Source organism: Peromyscus eremicus, chromosome 16_21 (genome assembly GCF_949786415.1).
Source record: "Peromyscus eremicus chromosome 16_21, PerEre_H2_v1, whole genome shotgun sequence".
NCBI lineage: Eukaryota > Metazoa > Chordata > Mammalia > Rodentia > Cricetidae > Peromyscus > Peromyscus eremicus.
The window spans coordinates 35150502-35171338 of NC_081432.1; the positions used below are offsets into that span (position 1 = coordinate 35150502).

Sequence of the window (20837 nt, forward strand, 5' to 3'; positions counted from 1 at the left end):
TCTGCAGGCCTGCTTCCCTCAAATTAACCCAAGACTTACAATTATATCTAACGTGAGCCTCGTGCTCTGTTTCCCATAGCTGCATCAGGCCCTTACCTGTAACCAGAGACCAGTGACCAAGCACACACAGCTCTGAGCTCTGTACTCCCCAAAGATGTCTTTTCCCCAAAAACTTGATCACCAGACCTTACAAGCCAATTATTTTAATAGCAGCTGCTAAGCACATAAGAACATAAGAACCTAAGATGACACCTAAGCTCTTGGGTGTAGGCAGGTTGTGAACTTAGAAAGGATCTGTGCTTCCAAGGTCAAGCCGCCACCCAGTGACTCCTCTGAAGGCACCGGGCCACCACACACCACCTCCCTCTGTGATAAATGGTCCTCCAGCAAGGCAAGGTCCCAGGCATTCATTAAAGCAAGTAGCTTAGCATCCGTCATAGAGGCCTTTTCATTTAGAAGCACCTCGGCACAGACCCCACTTTTCCTCTACTGAGACACTTCTCACTCTCCCTGACTGTACACCCAGGGTTTTTTAAGGGAGATGAATGGTTCTGCGCAGCACATAAAAATGTAAACTGGAAGGTTGGGAAAAGATGGAGAGCAGCGTTGAAAGCCGAAGAGGCACCTGGAGAGCAGAGGCACACAGGTCCACAGTGCTGCGGGGATCACCTTGAGGATGCTGCTGAAACCCTGCACAGGAGGGAGCGGATCCTCAGGGCTTCCGCAGTCCTCTGCATTCCCGAGGACCAGGGAAATGGGAATGAAGGGGCCTTGCCCCCAGAATAGTTCTACTCTTTAATGTATAGTGTGTGCTTTGTGCATGTCTCGGTGCATTAAATAACCTTCCTATCTAGTGACAGTCATAACTGCTGCATAGCAATGAGCACAAATGATATTATTTCAAGGTGTCTGAAGCAACCGTAGTATGACAAGAAAATACCCGTGGTTTCTGCTAAGACACAAGCGTGGGTATTGCTAAGATGACTCCAGCTTAACCATTCTTCTCAGCCTTGCCCTGGCTTGTAACTGGAGGAAATGTCCCGGTGAGAGATGAGAGGAACTCTCTTGCCAACCAGATTCATGGACCTCAGATTAAAGCTCTCTTGCTCTCCCGACTGTCTGGCAGAGCCTTCCCAGGTCTGCTTGTTGTGCTGACGCTCAGAGATGACACCATGTGATAGAAAGTGTACAGAGTTCTTTCCGGGAGAGGTGGTGGTCTGTGCATCTCAGAAACTGTGATCCTGCTGCCGGCTTTACCACCGCGGGAGAACACGGAGCTGATGCCCCGCTGGGAGGCTCTGCAGAGAATGTACACTTGCGAGAATGAAGGAGCAGCAGTCATACGTACCCATGGTTATGTTTAATGTCATCATTTGTTTTTCATCACACATAAAGGATGTAAAAATAAAATACTTAGAGGCAGGTCTTCTTTCACTCAGATGTCAAGAAATGATTGCGTTTAGGCTTTTCACATCTAGCCTTAACAGGGCGGCATCCTTCCCTTCAGTAGACAGAGCTCTGGGTTCATCCAGGACAGCTGTCTCTAACATGTTACTCAGTACTTTTGGAACCAGGTATTCTGTCCCCACATGTACCTATTTGCATGATGTTAAAAACTTCGCTGCTTGCTTTAGAGGCCAGTGCTTGAGATTCCCACTGTGACTACGAGCTAAGGAAATTGCTCTTTGAAGTGACTTTAATGGCTTGCTTGCTCTGATAACCAACATATACAATTAACCCATCATGACCCCAGGAGTCACAACTAAATTTGCGTTGGTTTTCCTGTTCTGTTGTAGTTGTTGTTTGTAAACTGTATTAGGTGACTCTACATGATTCTTTAGTTAGCAGTGGTTGACTCTATTTCAGGATAACGTATCCTCCACAAATGATTCTTTTTCCTAATGCAAAACACATGGATCCCTAGTAACAAGCATCGCCATCACTGTAAGACTTTAATATAAGTGAACCTGTTCTCTAATGGTTGATGTTAGAGAAATTCTGTTTAAGAATAGACAGTGGTCTTTAAGGTAAACATAAGAGCTAAGAGTCAGAAACTGATTTCAGGTACCAGTTCTGTGTTTATTCTGATCAGTGTCTGGTGAATTCAAAACCTCAGTTGCTGGTAGGGGGCTTTAGGCCTTGGAGTCACCCTGCCATTCTGTGACTGCATCTTACAAGCTCAGATGCTGGCCAGTGCCCTCTAAGAGCTTGGTTACTGTTGTTGACTGTTGATAGACCTTCCCAAGGGGCTCACACCTGTGAGGAAAAGCTTGTAGATACCTAGATGAAAGGTTCAAAAGTGTGGACGTGTTAGTCCTCGTAGGCTTGCGTTGGCAGGAACTCAAGGTGACTGTGTATCCTGATGGAGTAAAGGAACAACGCATGAGATGTGTTTGTTGTTTCCTGTGCTCCCCATGCCATAAAGTCACTTCTGCCCTAATAATTCCCAAGAAACGTCTCCCTGCCACCAGGTTTTAAATGGGAGGTTGGGTCGTGGGAGAAACATGGCCTTTTTTCCCGGGCAGTCTGTGATACTCCGTTACTGTTTCTCTTTTCAGCTTGGCAATACCAATCAACAAAAATGAGAAAATGCTCCGGTCACCCACTTCGCCACTCTCGGATGCGTGTAAACACAAATACTCCGGCGAGGACCTGACTTCTTCCAGCCGCCCTCATGGCAATGGGATGTTGACTTCTGCCTCCACCAACAAAAAGCCTAAGGCTGACAGCCAGCTGCAGCCACATGCTGGAGACCTCACGGTTTGTCAATGCCCTGCTTTTCTAAGGAAACTGGCGGGAAAGTCTGGGTTAGCCCACCACTCTGTCCCTGACTGAGCACACTTGACGCTCATGCTGGAGGTCCCATGCTGAACCCCTGAAGGCATCTTCTAGGGAGATCTAATGGAGGAAAAGTCCTCCTCCTCCTCTTCTCTCCCAGTGGAATATGAAGGAAGAAGCCTGCCCAGTGGAAATTCCAAGCCCCTTCTGCTTATGAAGCCTCTTGGAACTATTTCAGACCCAGAGTAACACCATCCCCAGACAAAGGAAATTGGGAGTTTTAAACCAGCCATTTTTCTGTGCTGGGAAAATGTCTTACCCATACATGACTCATATATTTGGAGCTGAAACCCATGCCAACATTACAGGCCTCTCAACCCACTCTTGTCTACCAGTGGAATGGCCAAAGTCAGAGGTTTCTAACTCCACCTTTACCCATCCATTCTAGTGTGGTTCTGATATTCCCCTGGGTTGGGGTATAGGTGTTTTAGCTTCCATGTGATCTTGGGCCAGTTGCTTAATCTCTCTGAGCTCTTTCTTTATTCCAGCCCCTCTAGATACCACTGACATTTAGTTCCTCCACATTTCTCTCACTGGCCTATGAGAGCAGCATCTCCCTGGGGTGTTCTGTAATTCCAGATGCTCTGCCTGAGTTCACCCAGGTCACTGTGCCTGTCAAAACCAGCAGGGCTCTGTGAGGCTAGAGAGAGAGAGAAGACTTAAGAACAGGACTGTGCTCCAGGCAGTGGCATACACCTTTAATCCCAGCACTCCAGGCACAGGCAGGCAGATCTCTGAGTTCAAGACCAGCCTGGTCTACGGAGCCAGTTCCAGGACAACCAGGGCTACAGAGAGAAGCTCTTGTCTTGAGGGGGAAAAAAAAAAAACTATGCAGAGAAAGATGCTCGGCAGGGGCCGGTACTTAGCATTTTCCCCATGGATTTAAGATGCAAGAAAGCTGGCAGAAAGCTCTGTGGGAGCCTGAGTCTTAGCACATCTCCAAAGCACGCCTTTCTCTGCACCCACATGCAGAAGCAGTTATCTTCAGTCCTAGGCAGGAAGAATTCAGGAAGACTCCACTAGAGAAACATGGGATGAAAAGCTATCTACTCAGGTTTTAAAACAAACAGAAGTCTTCTTTGCCTTCATAGCCTTACATCGTAGTCATCTGTGGTGTGCTGAGAAGCAGAACCGTTTACTTATTTCACTTACTCCTTCACCAAGTAGATGCTCTCTAAGCAGGTACTTGTCCTAGGCCAGGCACCGAGCTAAGCTAATGTGGTGACCACTCAGCAGATTCGCCTCTGCATCACCGTGAGCTGTGAACCCAGCTAGGGAGAGAGCCTGGAACAGGGAATCCTATACATCCATAATCACACCCCTCATCACTGCCAAACATGCTCACGGTGACCTGGCGTTTGACTCAGAGAGGTTTGATTGGTACCAGGAGCAGCAAACTTCTTCTGTGATGTGGGACTTCTCGGCACTGTTGTATTTGGGGCCGTGTAGCCACTCATGGTCGGGACAGTCCTGTGCACTGTAGGGTCCCAAGAAGCATCCCTGGCCTCCACTTCCTGCCAGTACCACAGGTCAGATGGTAAATGCGTCATGGTTCTGTGGTCTGCACCAGCTCGTCCCACCTACTGATTATGATGGTCTTCATTGTAGGGAGGACCCAGGTGTGGACACTGTTTAAAGACACAGGCACAGCTGGTTCCTGGTAAACATTCACTCACAGAAAGGGCCAGATTTGGCCCACAAGCCCCAAGTTCCCCCAGTGGACAACCTCTAAAAGGCAGGGCAAGTCACAGTGACATTCCAGGCACAAGAAACATGATGTCAAAGTCAGCACCAGCCCGTGAGTCTGAGTGACAGAGAACACAGAAGCCAGCCTTTGAGGCTACCACGGCCATCCTCCTGGTTTTTCCCCTTTTATAGAGAGTTAAGTGGACACCATTGTAAGTATTTCAAGAACAATTTTAGAAATTAAACATTCGATCTTCTTGGTCATGTACAACAGACTCTAATCCTTTAAATATTATGCATGACATTGGCCCATACCTAAAAATGCATTTGTGTATATGTTCAGTTACTTCAGAGGGAATAGTTTGTGTCTTGTGAACAGACACACGCTCCCTAGCCCATATGCCAGCCCAGAGTGGCTGCTTTGTAACCTCAGTAGTGGTAGGACTACTAATATTTTAAATAATTGCATTGCGCACTATTTTTCACAGATAGTGCTGAGAAGCAGTCCGTTCCCGACGTGAATGGTAGCTCTTGGGAGGGACGTCATAGAGAGGCAGTGGAGAAAGCTTGGCTCCAGGGCCCGTCTGAGAGTGTGATCCAAACACAGATTCTCTCGGGGGGTGTGATAGTACACACCTGCAATCCTAGCGTTCAGCGTCAGCCTGAGTGACATATCAAAGCCTTATCTGGAGGGGTGTGGAGGGAGGAGGAAGAGAAGAAGAAATAATGCAGATTTCTAAGCTCTTCCCTAGATCTACTAAAACAGAAACTAAACCAGCAATCTGTTTGAACAGGTCTCCCGATGATTCTGGTATATGTGTAAATAGGGAAAAATAAAACTGAAGCCCTCGCTCCAGGGCCCCCACGCATGGTTACTAGTAGAACTTGAGAAAGCTGCCTAACCTGCCTAGTCTCAGTTTCCCCGTCCATGAAGGAAGCATCAGACCTCCCTTTTGATATTGTTGTGAGAAGAGCTTTTGACAACAGGGTGCAGAAGTCCTCAGCTTGAGACCTAGACGTGTACAAGCTGGGCACCCCTAATCCAAAGGGCTCCCAAAGCTGAAACTTGATGAACACCACACCTGATCCCTATGATAGGTCGGAGTCAAAAAGAATCACAAAACTGTTTTAGAGTATATTACATATAATTGCTTTAATGTATATATAAGTATTATATGTATAAGGAGAAACATAGATGAGTTTCATACTTAGACCTGGGTCCCATCCCCTAAATACTCAATCACGTGTCCCCAGTATTTTGAGTAAAGAATACACAGCCTGTATTACCTTTCCTTTATTGAAACAAAATTAGCATCATTTCTAATACAGAACAAGCAGTATTCTGTAGATGAAAGGTGTTTTGTCTAATAGCTCTTTCAGCCGGGTGGTCGTCAGTGTCTCAATGACGTCTGTGTTATTCATTGTTTAGAAAGCAGCTCACAACAGTTCCGAAAATGGCATGCTCCATACCAAGTCACGGCCACAGACTGAGCCATGGTCTCCAGGTTCCAATGGCCACAGGGACTGCAAGAGACAGAAACTGATCTTCGATGACATGTAAGTTTGGGCCTTCTTAATACGATGAGGAGAGAGAAAGTAGAAGGAAAGACCATTACCTCTCACTTACGATGTGGCTGTTTGCCCTGGCGTGATATGGTCATTTAAATGTCCCTCTCAAAGGAAGCTCCAACTTAGTGTACACCCCTGGATAAACAGGATCCCCAAGGCTAATGGAGCTGACACCCACGACCTCAGAAAACAGGCAAAGTGCACTGATGGGTCTTGTTTCTTTTTAAATTATGTATGTATCTGTCTGGGTATGTGCACATGAGCATGGGTGCTCGTGGATCCCCTATAGCTACAGGCAGTTAGCTGCTCAGTGTGGGTGCTGGAACCAAACCCAAGTCCTCTGCAAGAGCAGAACATGCCCTTTACCACTAAGCTGCCTCTCCAGCCCCTCCAGTGAGTCTTATTTCTAAGGATATGTATTATGGGATGTTGGTGATTTTATGCTATCAGGAAAAAAAAAAAGCACTTTTGGTTTTGTAAACTATAATAGCCAAAGAATAATAGTGATTTGCTCCTGAAGGCTGTTTTCTCCCAAGATGTGGGTTCTTTGTTAACAGTGTAAACAGGCCTTATGTAGGAAAAGCAGCCTGGCCTCCTTTGGCCACTTCTGCTAAAACCTGAATTTATCTTCCATACCCATCATGAGCTGAAAAGGAGAAAGGAGAGGGAGGTGAAGAAGACTGTCCAGCCATCCTCTTGGGAGGCAGAAAAATCACAATCAGAAAGGCTGAGATGATGCTGAAGATCCTTTAGTCTCCCAGGGAGAAAGCAGGTCAAGGAACACCTAGAGGGAGGGGATGGGGTTGCGGGAGTTCAGCCTGAATCCTGCATTCAGTTGTTAGCTGACCCACGTGAGGCAGGATAAATGAAGTCTTCGGGGAGCCTCGTGCAGGAGATTCCTGCCCTCTGCTGGCTTCCATTCCAACTGCAGAGACAGACTGCAAGCCGTAAGTCCCAGGAAGTCAAAATACAAACTGGTCTCAACATCTCCCAGCCCCTTCTGAGAAGAAAATAACACCAGTGACTACAGCTTTGCTTCTCTCCTTGGGGCTGCCACATAAGCAGCAGTGTCTGGGGAGCACCAGGCACCCTGCAGGAGTGATCACGCCCCCTGCCCACTCTTTGACACCCTCACCCTCACCCAAGTATACACATTGGTTATTTCCTTCTCCATCAGCTTTCCCATACTGAGCGGTAGACTTTTAAGTCTTAATTTTACTTTACACATTAACCAGGGCACAGAGTTTGGGGATTGGAAGCCAAATGCACATCTTTGTGTCATTTGAGAAACACGTGCCAAGTTAGCTGAATTTGGGGAACTCTGTGGACAGCCAGAAGGCCCAGGTCTCTTCCTGTGGTTACTGCAGCTGCATGCCAACTCCCAGCATGCGATCCTCCCCTCCCTTGATTGCTCCACCACTTACCTCCCTTCACTTCCCCTTTGCTGAGCAGAACGTACGGCAGGTGCTCATTTGCCGGCAGGAGGCCGGTCAGCTGGTCAACTACAGCTTCATTAGGACTTCGTGGTGGAAATTGTCCCTGTGAACTTTAGCCATTTTTGAAAACAGAGGCAATTAGAGTGATGTTTAAGGTCATTTTGGAATTTGTGTTTGGATGTCATAGCTAATCACAGACGTATTAGACATTGGGATGCTCAAAATACCAAACATCTCTGGTATCTGGTTTGGGGCGCATGATAAAGAAAAGAAAGAAGCAAGAATTCATGAGAAAATTAGTTCAGTGATTTCTCCAGTGTTCAAAACTGAAGACCTAAATCAGAGCAGTGACTCGGTGGTTGTAGCCAAGCTGAAGCTTCTTGAACTTTTATAGGAAGTTTCTCATTGTGTTCCTTGTCTGTACCAATGGAGAGGGCTCCGCCTGTTGCCGAGATTTGTGATCCTGACTGTTGCCTGTGCTGGGAGTGTTTGTTCTGTTGGGGATATGGTACAATGAAGTGGAAAAGCACTCCTACATGCCTATTACATGGAGAGGTGTGGCCACTTGCCCCAGATGATTTGAAATCTCTAATAGTGAAATAAACAGGAAACTAAAACAGCCACTGATCTAAGGAAGCTGTGGGAAGATTCTTAAAACCCAGAAGGCAAGGAACCAACATTGTCTCTTCCTTTAAACCATGAAAATCTCTGTCCCTCAAGAGGTCAAAGTCACCTGACACATGCCAGTGTCTTCCATGTCTAGCTGCTCTGTAGTAAGCATCAGGTACAGGGCAGCAGCTAGGATGTCACGATGGGTTCGTTCTCAGTTACTCTGCAGTCAGGAGAGCAGCACATGAACGGGACCACTGCTGTGACTACTGTGACTACTGACTGCTGTGGCCACACCTCCTCCGCTTCCAACTTTCCCTCACCACCCTTCTTTTCCTCCTCTTCCTCCTTCTTGTCCTTTCTCCCACCCCACTTTTCTCCCTTCCCTTCTGTCATAATTTGCTTCAACTTGACACCCCTGGGAAGAGGAAACCTCAATTAAGCAAATGTCTCCATGAGAATGGCCTGTGGGTATGTCTATGTGGTATTTTCTCGAGTGCCAATTGGGGTAGGAGCCCAGCCCACTGTGGGTGGTACCATCCCTAGGCAGGCAGCATAAATAAGCCTCTTCCTCCCCCCCAGGTGGCTTTTTCTGTCCCCCTTTCCTTCCCTCCTCACTTCCTCTTCCTCCTCTTTCACGCTGACAGCATTTGCCCTTGGCCTCCTTGACCAGGAAAAGTCCTCAGCCCGTCACTTTCCTTGGCTTCTGTTCACTGAGGGTGTCAACCAGCACTGAGATGAACAGAGAGGCTGCCAGGAGAAGAAGGGGAAGGGCCAGCTCATTAGGACCAGAGCATCCGAGGAGCGGATGGGAAGCCAGTTAGGATGATCCAAAAAGTAACAGATGCCAGACTGTCATTTAGTTCTTAAAGCTGCGTCATGTAGCTTTAAAAAAAAAAAAGAAAAAAGGAAACTCATCCTTTTGTATTATAAATACTTGTTAATGGTTGAATAAACATGCAACTCAGACAACAACTGAATCCACCAGGCTGTCAAGAATGAGTACTGAATAAAGACAGCTGAATTTATAAATACCCTCCCCAGCAGAGGACCTGGACTTTTCTATCTTTTTCTTTTTCCATGAACCTGCATGAAAGTACATTTAAATTCACGCTCTTACACATCTTGTTTCCTGTGTTTCTTACCAATTAAGCACCAGTTAGTGCTTTGGGGATGCAAATGAACTGAAGGGATAGCACTTATTTTAAAACCGGAATCAAGGTCGGCTTGTTCTTGGTAAGCTGCGGGTGCAGACTTGTGGCAGTGTGACTACCCTCCTCCCCTGACATTCAGCAGAAGCATGAAAAGCATGACAGTTACCGCGCCGCAGCCTCGGTAGGAAGGTGGCACTGGCGTGATTAACAGACTGTTCTTTCAAAAGACAAAATCTGTGAGAATTTATGTCCGGGAGTGACAAGACTTGCTTCACCTCGCAGCTTAGATACGGGTCTTATTAGTGCAAAGCCGTGAGCTATATATTATTTGGTGTCATAATTAGCGACAGGGGAGTTTTGGCCAAAGAAAATTGAGAGAGATCTGGGATGGGAAGCCTCAGTCCAGGAGTCCCAAATTCATGGAGCTAAGTGGTAAAAGGCTTGGCGAGAAATAAAGCCTGGCTCCCGCCAGCCATATTGCTGTGTTGGAAGCCAGCGGGGCTGGAGGCCAGCACTGCCTGCTGCTTGCTGAAGGGTGTGCTGTCCCCTGCCCATATTTCACATAGAAGAGGCAGTCACGACCAGTGCACTCAGCCAATCCACCAAATGTCCCATCTGTCCCCATGATGCCAATAATAGGAGCAGAGCTACCTAACCCTCCCGGCACACGGTGAAGACTCCCTGGGACACACAGTACCGAAGGCCATGAGCATGTAAAATGTGAGTGGGAGGAAGGGAATGGGGGCTTGACATTTGTAATGTAATTATGTGCAGCAGTCTCCTTGCTAAAAGGATTTTAATTTTATAGAGGATGGGAAGATTCCCGTATATGAGAGGTTGAATCTCCTGCTGCATGATTTAATCAACGGAGACCAACTAGAATTTTTGCATAGGCAGTATGAGAGCCAGGCAGGGGACTCTGGGGCCCTTTCCGTGGCACTGTGGTCCTGGGGGAGACCCTCTTCTGGTGGCTGCAAAGCTGAACCCCACTTTTTGTTCCTAGGGAATTGTTTCCATTGTGAATTCTCTTTCTCAGGCTGAGCCCTTACTTTCTTCTGACCAATGGAAAGACAAAAAGAGATTGCCGGGCGGTGGTGGCACACGCCTTTAATCCCAGCACTCGGGAGGCAGAGCCAGGCGGATCTCTGTGAGTTCGAGGCCAGCCTGGGCTATAGAGTGAGTTCCAGGAAAGGCGCAAAGCTACACAGAGAAACCCTGTCTCAAAAAAACAAAAAACAAAAAACAAAAAACAAAAAACAAAAAAAAAAAAACAAAAAGAGAAACTTCAGGTGGGAGAGAAAGGATTTCTCTCCCTTATGGAAGTCTTTAGGCTTTGCTAAAATTGATCGTTTTTACATGTCCAGCCCAGAGAGGAAGAACACAGAGACTGATGAGTTTCCGTTTCCATAGAAATTTCTTCAATGATTGAATGTTTGCCTCCCTTAGCCAGCACAGCATGAAAAATGTACTGTGAGTCCTGTCAGGAACGTGAGGAAGGGCACTCCTCTGCCTGAGAAGCCACCTTCCAGGCACTTAGGGTTCTAGTCGATATCAAGGTTGTAGGAAAGCTGCATTTGAATCCTTGCATCCACAGGGACGTGTGCAGACAGCCAACATCAGCACCAGGGGGCCCCAGTCCCCAAACACTCCCCCCTCAACAGTGAGTGCTGGGGGTGGGAGCAGGTGACAGAGCACTTGCCCAGCATGCATGAAGCCCTGAGTGTGCCACCCAGTTCTGCAAGCTACCACTACAAAGCAGCTGTGTGTGTGAAAAAGAAATACGTAACCCTTCTTCACATGGTCTGTCTCGTTTTGGAACAAGACCCTCAAGTCTGAGGACGCAGTAACACCCCTAGGGCACGTCAGCTGACATTGTGGGCATCAGACCAAAATTCATTTAATATCATTGTTGCCGCTCCTCCGTCTGATGTGGATTTCGGTTTCTCCGAGCACACCATCCCGATCTCTCCACACCCGGGAACCTGTTTGTTCAAACACAGAGAGCTCTCATCCCTGCCAGTGTGCACAAAACAGTCCTGCTCTGTGGAGGGACGGCCTTTCAGAGAGGTAGGAATTACAGAAAGCAGTGTGCCAGCCTCTCCGTGGGAGACCATTCATCTCTCTCTCTCCCTCAGCCACGAAGGAGAACAAAAAGCAAAGGCTGCTTCTAAAGCTCATGTGCTGGGAGATCTGTCAGGTCACTCACACCCCACCGTGGCTCTGAGCCAAGGCCGTGTGTTTGTAGGTGGAGACGGTGGGAGAAGAGAAGAGGAGAAAGCGTACCGTTTGGATCAAGTACACACCGATGGCTTTTGTTACGGAGAACGCTTAGAACAAAGATGCACACGGCTGTGCGCTCTGGGTCTGCCATCGACCAGTTCTAATTTCCGCCGAGGACTGGGTGTAGTTCCGTTCACAGTGTTTAATTGCACTTTTATTCATGTGTTCATGACCATCATCAAATACTATGAAAAATAATGCAAAGGGTATTATCACAGAAGTTTAAAAACTCTAGGTTTCCCACGTTAAAAGCAGAATCAATGGGAAAACTGTTTTACGCTGAGATGATTGGGTTTTATTTCAGAACCTTTGGTATATTAGATTCTGTACCTGTGACAGCGGCGAGGGCAATTTCATCTCTCCTACCGACTTGTCTGTGGCTGTAGAAAGCAATGCCTTCAGGTTAGTGTGCATCCACAGCCATGCTGGACAGTCTGAGTGAGTGACACCCCATTGGTCCCAATGACTTTATAATGGCCTGATTTAAGAGCATAGCAGTAGAAATCACCTGAGAGGAGAAAATGGGCCAATCTGCAGGCAATTTTCAGTGCTTAGGATAGTGAGCCCTCCATTATATGCAAAAAGGATTCTAACAAGCATGTTTGTAAATGGTCCGGGTTTTCTTTTAGCATGGCAGGTTACTGTTGTAGCTGCCAGGATCCGGTCAGAAAATTGGATGTGTTACTTACCTACAGGCACTGCTGTGTGTCTGTGACTCAGCGTCCGTATCAGGCTGGAAAAATGCATTCATGTGCTGCAGATAAAAACAGCACTGATTGAGGAACCCATATTAGGGGCTATCAGCTACTGCCATCTCTAAGGGTAACTTAGAAAGCCTGTGAAATCTAAGATGCCATAGCTTATGACCAAAGGACTTTTTTTCCCCTGGGAATAAAATGCATTTAAAATGACATCTTTTAGTGGCGAGGTCTACAAAACAGGACACAAAGAAAATGACCAAACTTAGATACTAGAGTGTAGAGCAGATAATGATGTGGAGAATTTCAAGTTGCCATGGAGACACTCTCCGGCTCATTGGCTATGATGCTGCACCCTCTCAGAAGGTACCACTCTTCCCTAGGCTCAGAAGAAATTCAGTACAATTCAAGGATTACTGTAGAGTGGGGAAGACCCAAAAGGTCAGCAGCATGATCCCTGCTGAAATATGCCAGTGGCCAAGCTGCATGCATGCAGTAACTGGGGCCCTGTAAACTTGGAAGGTAATTAATTACCCGTGAAGTACAGTGTAGACCAGTTCTCTGTGACAGTGGGAAAGACAGGGGGAAGCATGGGTGACGCCACTAGGAATAGTTCCTGGCAGTGGTCAGACTTAGTTCATATAGGATTTGGTGATGGAACTCAAAGTCCCCTGCGAATACCTAACCTGAACTAAGATTTGACGTCAAAAGTCCCACAGATTGATTTTGGGACTGGAAACAAGATGGAGACACAACAGAAACTGTGTTTTAGAAACACTGGTCAAGGAGCAAGGCTTCAGATTGACTCTAAGGGAGTTGAACTGTGGACCCCAGAACCAGAGCTGATGAAAGCTAACTTGTGAGGTATGTCTTTAAGAGAAGAGAAATGTAAAAAGGGAAGCATAGACACATCTGGCAACAAGAAAGTACTTGCGAAAACTGTAAACTCTCCTCAAAATGTAGATCCTGGGATCTGAAGCTCAGGAGCGAGTCTAGGCTTGGACTGGAGGTGAGCTCTAGTTGTCTGTTGGGGTGGGAAGCCAAAGACCAAACATGGCAGCGCTTCTGTTCCTTCTGATGCTGTAACAGCAGATACATGTCATGACTCAGCGGGATGTCATAGATGTTTGGATGTCATGACTCCAAACCTACAAGAAGATCTCAACCATCTAGAAATGACCCCTGACCCATGGACTTCTGACCGTCACCACTGGCTTGTCACTTTTAACCATTACACTCACTTTACTTCAGGATGTTGGTTATGAAGGAGGTTGTACATGTGTGGGGCAGAGAATACATGGGAATTACATAGTTTCTGCTCAGTTTTACTGTGAATCTAAAAACAGTCTAAGAAGTTTGTTTGAACGCGAAAGCGAACAAGTAGTAACGATGAAAATTGCCAAAGTTCGAATCAGTCGATACGTAGCCAAAGAAGGAGAACCACTGTGTTCAAAGCAACTGAAGGTGTGGGTTCCTGGGAGATGAACTGGAAAAGCAAAGGTGAAGGGAGCAGGCCCGTTCTACTGAGGAAGACTTCAGCCACAACGCAGACCTATCAAGGGGAATAGAAGGCTTCAGACCCAGATGGGAGTGAAAACAGTGAAGGAGCAATTGCCCAAAGACAGACAGTTGCATTCAGGAACCCCTGCAGCTAGGTTGTCAGTTTGTGGTAACCAACCAGCACATCAGTCCCCATATATTGCCACAACCCTGACAATATTTGCAGAGAATTAAGAGACAGGACATGAAGTCCTTTTTGTTGTTGTTGTTCCCATGATTTTTGACCCAAAACTAGTTACTGCTTTGAACCTGATTTTGTTTCTTACTTTGACTAATTAAATGCTGTGTTTTAGTCAACCCATGTTCATTGTCAGAGCACATACTGTTTCTCTAAGCATTCTGGTCTCTTTGAATAAAGGAATGTTCTGACTACCTGGTGTTACAATGAGGTAAAAGACCCATTAGAATCTAAAACAGTTTAAAATAAATGTATCCTAATAGGTTAAACAGCCCATGACTGATCTCTCTGCTGACATCCTATCCTCTGGCTGGTATCTGCTGTTTATGAATAGGTCAAGTTTATTGATCACACAACACACAGAATACAAAGAAGTTTATGCTGATGGCATCTTGAGGATGTAAAGGTTTATTTATTATTATTATTAATCTATTAGACTAAAGCATTTTAAAGGCACCAACCAGTGAGTGGTTTAGGACTGTGACTTAGGATTGTTATGCACATTCAGATTGGTCTCAGGACAAATTACCTTCATCTCCCAGAAGAATTGTCCCTGGCCAGGGTTATTGCTTTAATAACACACATGTCTAATGCTCCTGTTTACCAGCTAGCTAATCAGCACTCCAGAGGATACATGCCGTGTTTGCATTGTTACAAGGTAGACATCATTTTACAATTAACTTCATTACAACTGGAGCAGAATCATACTGCAACACAGTTCTTCAGTTTTCACTGTGAGGCTTTAAGATAATTAACTGTATGTGCATACAACTCTAGGTACTATTTATGCATATAAACGACACACTCCTAAGAAGAGATAAATACTCTCACTCATACATATCCATGAAATTGGTACCAGATAGATTTACAGTTTTTAAGTTAAAGGGGGGATAGTTTTCTGTAGATACTATGCAAAATAAGATCTTCACTTTTTTTCTTATCCATACAATAAAAAAAAAAAATCTTATTCACAAATTAGGCACTAAGGGACCATGTTAAGGCAACTAAATATAGGCTATCTGCATGTATTGAGTGGGTTTTGAATTGCTAACTTAGGAGAAAAAAAATAATGTATTTTATGTACAGGCTGTAATTTGAAAGTGCAAAAAGTATACATGATTCCATATTAAGCCGAGTTTTTAAATTGTGCATTATGTTTGAGTGAAAGAAAAGCATATTTTCAACAGATCTGGCACTTAAGCAATAATGGCATCTAATATTCTCTCCTTGTAGGCCTCGGAGTGCAGATTATTTTATGCAAGAAGCTAAGCGGATGAAGCATAAAGCAGATGCGATGGTGAGCCCCTTTTCTTTCCAGATTTGTTCATCCAAATTGTGTTTGTATTGCAGCTTCATCACTGGGGCAATATAGCCAGGGTAATTATAAAATCTATTACAAGGATGGCTGGGCCTGCTAAATGGGAAAATGTTTATATAATCAAAGGCTCATAGCCCCATAAATTATGACTTCACTCGGTAATGTCGAACTGGAAGAAAGCCCTGGATAAATGAGTATTTCAATTTAGTCTTAAGGTTTGAATAGTAACCAGAGCCAGTGGAGTCAGTGGGTGGAGCTATTAGAAATAAATTGAATTTGCATTTTCGTCTCTGGCTAGTCTAGCTGGCTCTTCCTTGGCTCAGTCCCACAAATCTCTTTTCAGGATGACTAGTGTTCCTTGTGTATATCTGCCCTAAAGGAACTCATCCCCTGAGGTGTTCAACATAGAAACCAATCCCCTGAGGTGTTCAACATAAAAACCATCACCTGCACTTAAAACCTTAAAGTTGCCATAATTTGATCTTTGCAAAGAATAACTTTTCTGACTTGGGTGATCTATTTTGGAGACCTTAAAGCTTTCGGGCAAAAAAATAGAAAGACTTTTGGTTTGTTTGGTTTTGGTTTTTTGTTTAGATCACAAAGTAGTTCCACCCTGAGGCCTCTTCCAAAAGGATGCCTTCCTTCCTAGAGATTCTAGTTTTCTTCCCTTCCAGAGTTCATAGCAAAGATTAGTCATAGGGCTGGAGATAAAGGTGGCATCTCAAATACCTTTCAGAGTATGAGTCCAGTGAGAAAGATATATAAATCCTAACAGTTGCTCTCCCAGTGTGCCTGACATTGCCCACCACACAGTTATTATCTCATGTCAGCTGCCAGGGAACACTGGGGTAATGTGGAAATAGCCAGTGAATATCAGAAAAAAGAGAAGGTTGCCCACAATCCCAAGGTCTGGTGGAGAGTTTAGGTCATCTGAGGAAACCAATGTATGGATCTCCCTGTACCCTGTTTTAAAAGAGAGAGAAAAAAGGAAGAAAGGAAAATAATTAATGCATGGCCACTTTGGACAAAAACATCACACTTTTAAATATGGTGAGATTTGTTACCTGAAGCCATCATCCAAAGCTTCCCAGCTATCTTCACCTAACACCATGTTACCCATCTCTACGTGCCCTGTTCCTTAACAGCCTCTCATCATACCTCGTTCATGCTAGCCCACATGTCTAGCCACCTGTAGCTAGTGAGCTTAGTGCTCACTCTCCCAGGTACACCCACTCCTGCAGTATCCTCCCCAGATCTAGCCAAATCATGTCCTTCCTTCCCACTACCTTCTCAGTCTCCTCAATGAAACCTTCCCCAACTCTCTGCAGCCCCTCCCCCATCCTCCCCCTCCCGTCTTCTTGCATTGGACTCTTCCGTTTGTATTCTGTCAATCACAGACTGCCTTGCATCTTGAACTGTTTTGTGGTACACGGTTTTTGCTCCCCAAATTTCTTATGTGTCCCTGGAAGGAGCTTTTGTGTATCGAGTGCATGCACCCCAAAATTAAGTGCTTTGGAATGAAATTAGTTCCTTGACTTGACAGTATTGCCCCAAAATGTGGTGGTATAGCCTGTATGACTTATAAGTGTTCATTTTTTTTTTTTACTAATGAGTCTATTCATTTTTCAAAGGTATCATTGTTAAGGAAAGTTGGGGATTTATTTTTATATTCATTTATTTTAGCGGTAGACTGAGAGTAGTTAAGAGTAGGTATGTGAATTTTCCTTTGATGAATAAGTCATGGGAAAACAGAGGTGATTCTGCGAGGTGAGACTGTGTGATTTTCTAGAGCAGCAGTCGGTGTCTAGACTTGGGAGAACTCGGGGCCGTAAGTCTGACCCGGGGCTGCTGCCCACACTGGTGATACCCTGCTCTTTCCAAGTGTGTCCGGCCCAGCCAGCTGCGCTGCAGCCTCTGTGCTGATTGGCGTAAATGTAGCCAGGGTGGATAACCCCAGAGCTGTTCTGTGCTTGATTTTCAGCTTTGGGTTTCATTTTGTAAAAGTGAGCTGTAGAACCCTAAGTTAATCTTCTGCTCATTCCCCTTCTCAGTCCTCCCGTGAGTGAGGCCCTGTTAACAATGTCACGAGAGGGCAAACATGACAGGGGTATAAAGTCACAAATAACACACTAGACAGAAATCGAGGCCCTGAACTATCGCTGTTGAGGTTGAAAATAGAGGCCTGAAAGCCCACATATGGAACCAGACCTGTGACCCTTGGCAGATGCGAGGACAAGGATTTGCCAGACCACTGGGGAGAAGGAAAGGGAACTTTGCGAAGTTGAAGGTGTCACGTGAATTCTACCCTCTCTGGCCTCACTAGTGGCAGGAGAAAATGACTAGAGGGGATTTACACTGGGTCCCTTTTATCCAAGGGAGGTGGGCTCCAAGCTCCCCTAGCAGGCCTGAGGCTGCAGATTGTTCAAAGCTTTATACACACTGTTTCCTATACATGCATGGCTTTGCTATCCAGTTAAACATAGAAGGACACCAACAGGAACTAGTAACTAATGATAACGTAGGGCAATTATAATAGGATACTGTAATAATAAAATGTATAAGCTCATCAACTGTTTATTTCTGGAATTTTCCTCAGAACATTTTCAGGCCTTATTGATCACAGGTACATGAAGCCATGGAAAATGAGCTATGGACGGCAGGGTGGGCTACATATCTATTTCTTTTTTTCTCCTGGCTCCGTTTCATGGGATTTTAGAGCTCACAGGTTGGGTTTCTCAAAGTGTATAAACTGTATGGTGATGCTTCTTGTTTAAAGAAACACTCTTATTAAGGAAGGCACCACTGATTCTGTTGGTCAGGTGGAGAAGTTTGGGAAGGCCTTGAACTATGCCGAAGCAGCCTTGTCCTTCATTGAGTGTGGAAATGCCATGGAGCAAGGCCCAATGGAATCCAAGTCTCCATACACCATGTACTCCGAGACGGTGGAGCTCATCAGGTGAGGTCTGCTTCCAGCAGAGGATGTGGGGGTGGGGGGCACAGGAAGGCCACGTACATAAGTACATATGGGGAACACTGAGGAAAGAATGGCAGCCTGCAGTATCAGCTACTGGGGACCAGTGTTCATTCCCCAAAATAAGAATGGAGAGGGACTTACAACTTCCATGCAGCATGCCTCCATGCCTCTGTGTTTTCTGTGTGAGGCTAAGCACCTCCTGCCCAAAGCCTCCTTGACTGTCCAAGGAAGAAGCAATGTCAGAGTGAGCTGGGACATGTCCCCATGTCTCCTCACCTAGGAAGTGGTAAGGGTTGAACTCATTTAATCTCGAGGCTGCTGGAGAATAAAAAGTCACTGGGGAATAAAAGTGGAGATGTATGTCTGTGGTAGAACAGTTTGCCTGGTTGCTCAAGCTGCTGGCTTCAGTCCTCATCATTCAAATGAATAAACGTATCCGTTCATTCTACTTCTCAAAAATGGTGAGAAAAAACAATGATAAACTGTGAGCTCGAGGCGAGCCTGGTCTACAGAGCTAATTCCAGTCTTGAAAAAAAAAAAAAAAAAGATTCTCACCCCTGAGCACTCTTCTGTTGAGAATTATAGTCTCAACCGATGAACTTCCGGGTCACACTCAAAGTACAACAAACCTAATCACAGACGATCCAACTCGGCACCCCACCCCACCCCCATATCACTAGAGACCAGAATGAGAGGAAAAGAGAATGGGGCAGAAATAGTATTAAAACACACAGTGGCTAGAAATCACTGAACTTGTCAAAAGACAGGTTCAAAAAGCCAACTGGCGTAAACCTAAAGAAATGCATGCCCAGTCACAACGGAACAGCATGGTGTCAGTAACTAGAGCACTTCCCAGGACCGCAGTGGTCTCCTCTCAGGCAGAAGGGAGTGTGCCGATCTTCTAGTACAGAGAGGAGGGCCTGACTGTCCAGCATTAGGTCAGGCTAAGGAAGACGGAAGTGTCTGTCTCTAGCTGACACCAGGAAAGAGGAAATAAGAACCCCTTGATCCCTCTCCTGTTCTCAGAGCAGAAGGAAGGGGCTGGAAAGGAGAAACAACAAAAATAAACTTTATTTGGAAAATGCCATCATGTGACCTAATTATTTGTAAATTGATTTAAAAAAAAAAACAACTAAAATTTTAAAAAAATACTCTTAAAACTGAAGGAACTTGGGCTGGAGAGATGGCTCAGAGGTTAAGAGTACTGACTGCTCTTCCAGAGGTCCTGAGTTCAAGTCCCAGCAACCACATGGTGGCTCACAACCATCTGTAATGAGATCTGGCGCCCTCTTCTGGTCATACATGCTGTATACATAATAAATAAATCTTTAAAAAAAAAAAAAAACTGAAGGAACTTTTTCAATAAAAAGAAAATAGTGGGCCAGGCAGTGGTGGAGCACGCCTTTAATCCCAGCACGCAGAAGGCAGAGGCAGGTGGATCTCTGAGTTGGAGGCCAGCCTGGGCTACAGAGTGAGTTCCAGGAAAGGTGCCAAAGCTACACACAGAGAAACCCTATCTTGGAAAAAAAAAAAAAAAAATAGTGGAGGAAGGAATAGTGTCCAGGAGAAAAGAACAGAAGTATAGCTGTGTACACAATAAACTGTTCCTTCCAGTGAGTCTTGTATATTGTATTTGGTGGTTGAAACAATTTATACTACCATCTGGTACTCAAGATAGTATTCCATAAAGGAAGGGACAGTGAAGACTTCCATGCTTCAGTCAGGGTAAAATATTGATCCATCAGCCTGTAGATCACACAAGCAGGGTTTTCTCCAGGGCAAGCTCCGGGGAAACTGCACAGAGCCACACTTGGAACTTACAGACCTTCAGCAAGAGGACAGTAGTACTGTTTCAGCCGTTTTCAGAAAGGCACTTGCTGTGCCGAGAGCATCCAAACCAGCTGGGCTGACCCCTGCGTGCTGTGTGGCTGATGGGTTAGTCTCGCTTTACAGATGAGGAAACAGACACTTAGAGATGTTCATACATCTGTCTGAACTCTGAGTAGCTGAGATGGGCCTTTAACCCGGGCCCCTCTCACCACTGCACAGAGTACCTCATCGCTCAAGATTCTGAGTGGGTGAGCACCTACTTCATTGAGAGAAAGAGAGCTTGGGTGAGTGGGAGATCCCAGCTGGATCAACAACAGAGAGGGAGAACAAGGAATAGGAGACCATGGTAAATGAAGACCACATGAGAATAGGAAGAAACAAAGTACTAGAGAGGCCCACAGAAATCCACAAAGATACCCCCACAACAGACTGCTGGCAATGGTCGAGAGACAGTCCGAACCGACCTACTCTGGTGATGGGATGGCCAAACACCCTAATTGTCGTGCTAGAAACCTCATCCAACTACTGAGGGATCTGGATGCAGAGATCCATGACTAGGCCCCAGGTGGATCTCTGGGAGTCCAATTAGCGAGAAGGAGGAGGGTTTATATGAGAGAGAATTGTTGAGACCAAGGTCGGATAAAGCACAGAGACAAATAGCCAAACAAACGGAAACACATGAAATATGAACCAATGGCTGAGGGGTC

At 45.6% G+C, this 20837-nt stretch overlaps 1 protein-coding gene across 1 annotated transcript in view; it reads left to right on the plus strand.

Moving 5' to 3' along the window:
• Positions 1-20837, plus strand: part of Aff3 (ALF transcription elongation factor 3) — a 478688-nt gene that overhangs the window by 447869 nt on the left and 9982 nt on the right. Inside the window, exons 14-17 of the mRNA XM_059281654.1 lie at positions 2559-2760; positions 5954-6081; positions 15242-15305; positions 18146-18282. Coding sequence (XP_059137637.1) covers positions 2559-2760; positions 5954-6081; positions 15242-15305; positions 18146-18282 — 531 coding nt within the window. The remainder of the gene's footprint in view (positions 1-2558; positions 2761-5953; positions 6082-15241; positions 15306-18145; positions 18283-20837) is intronic.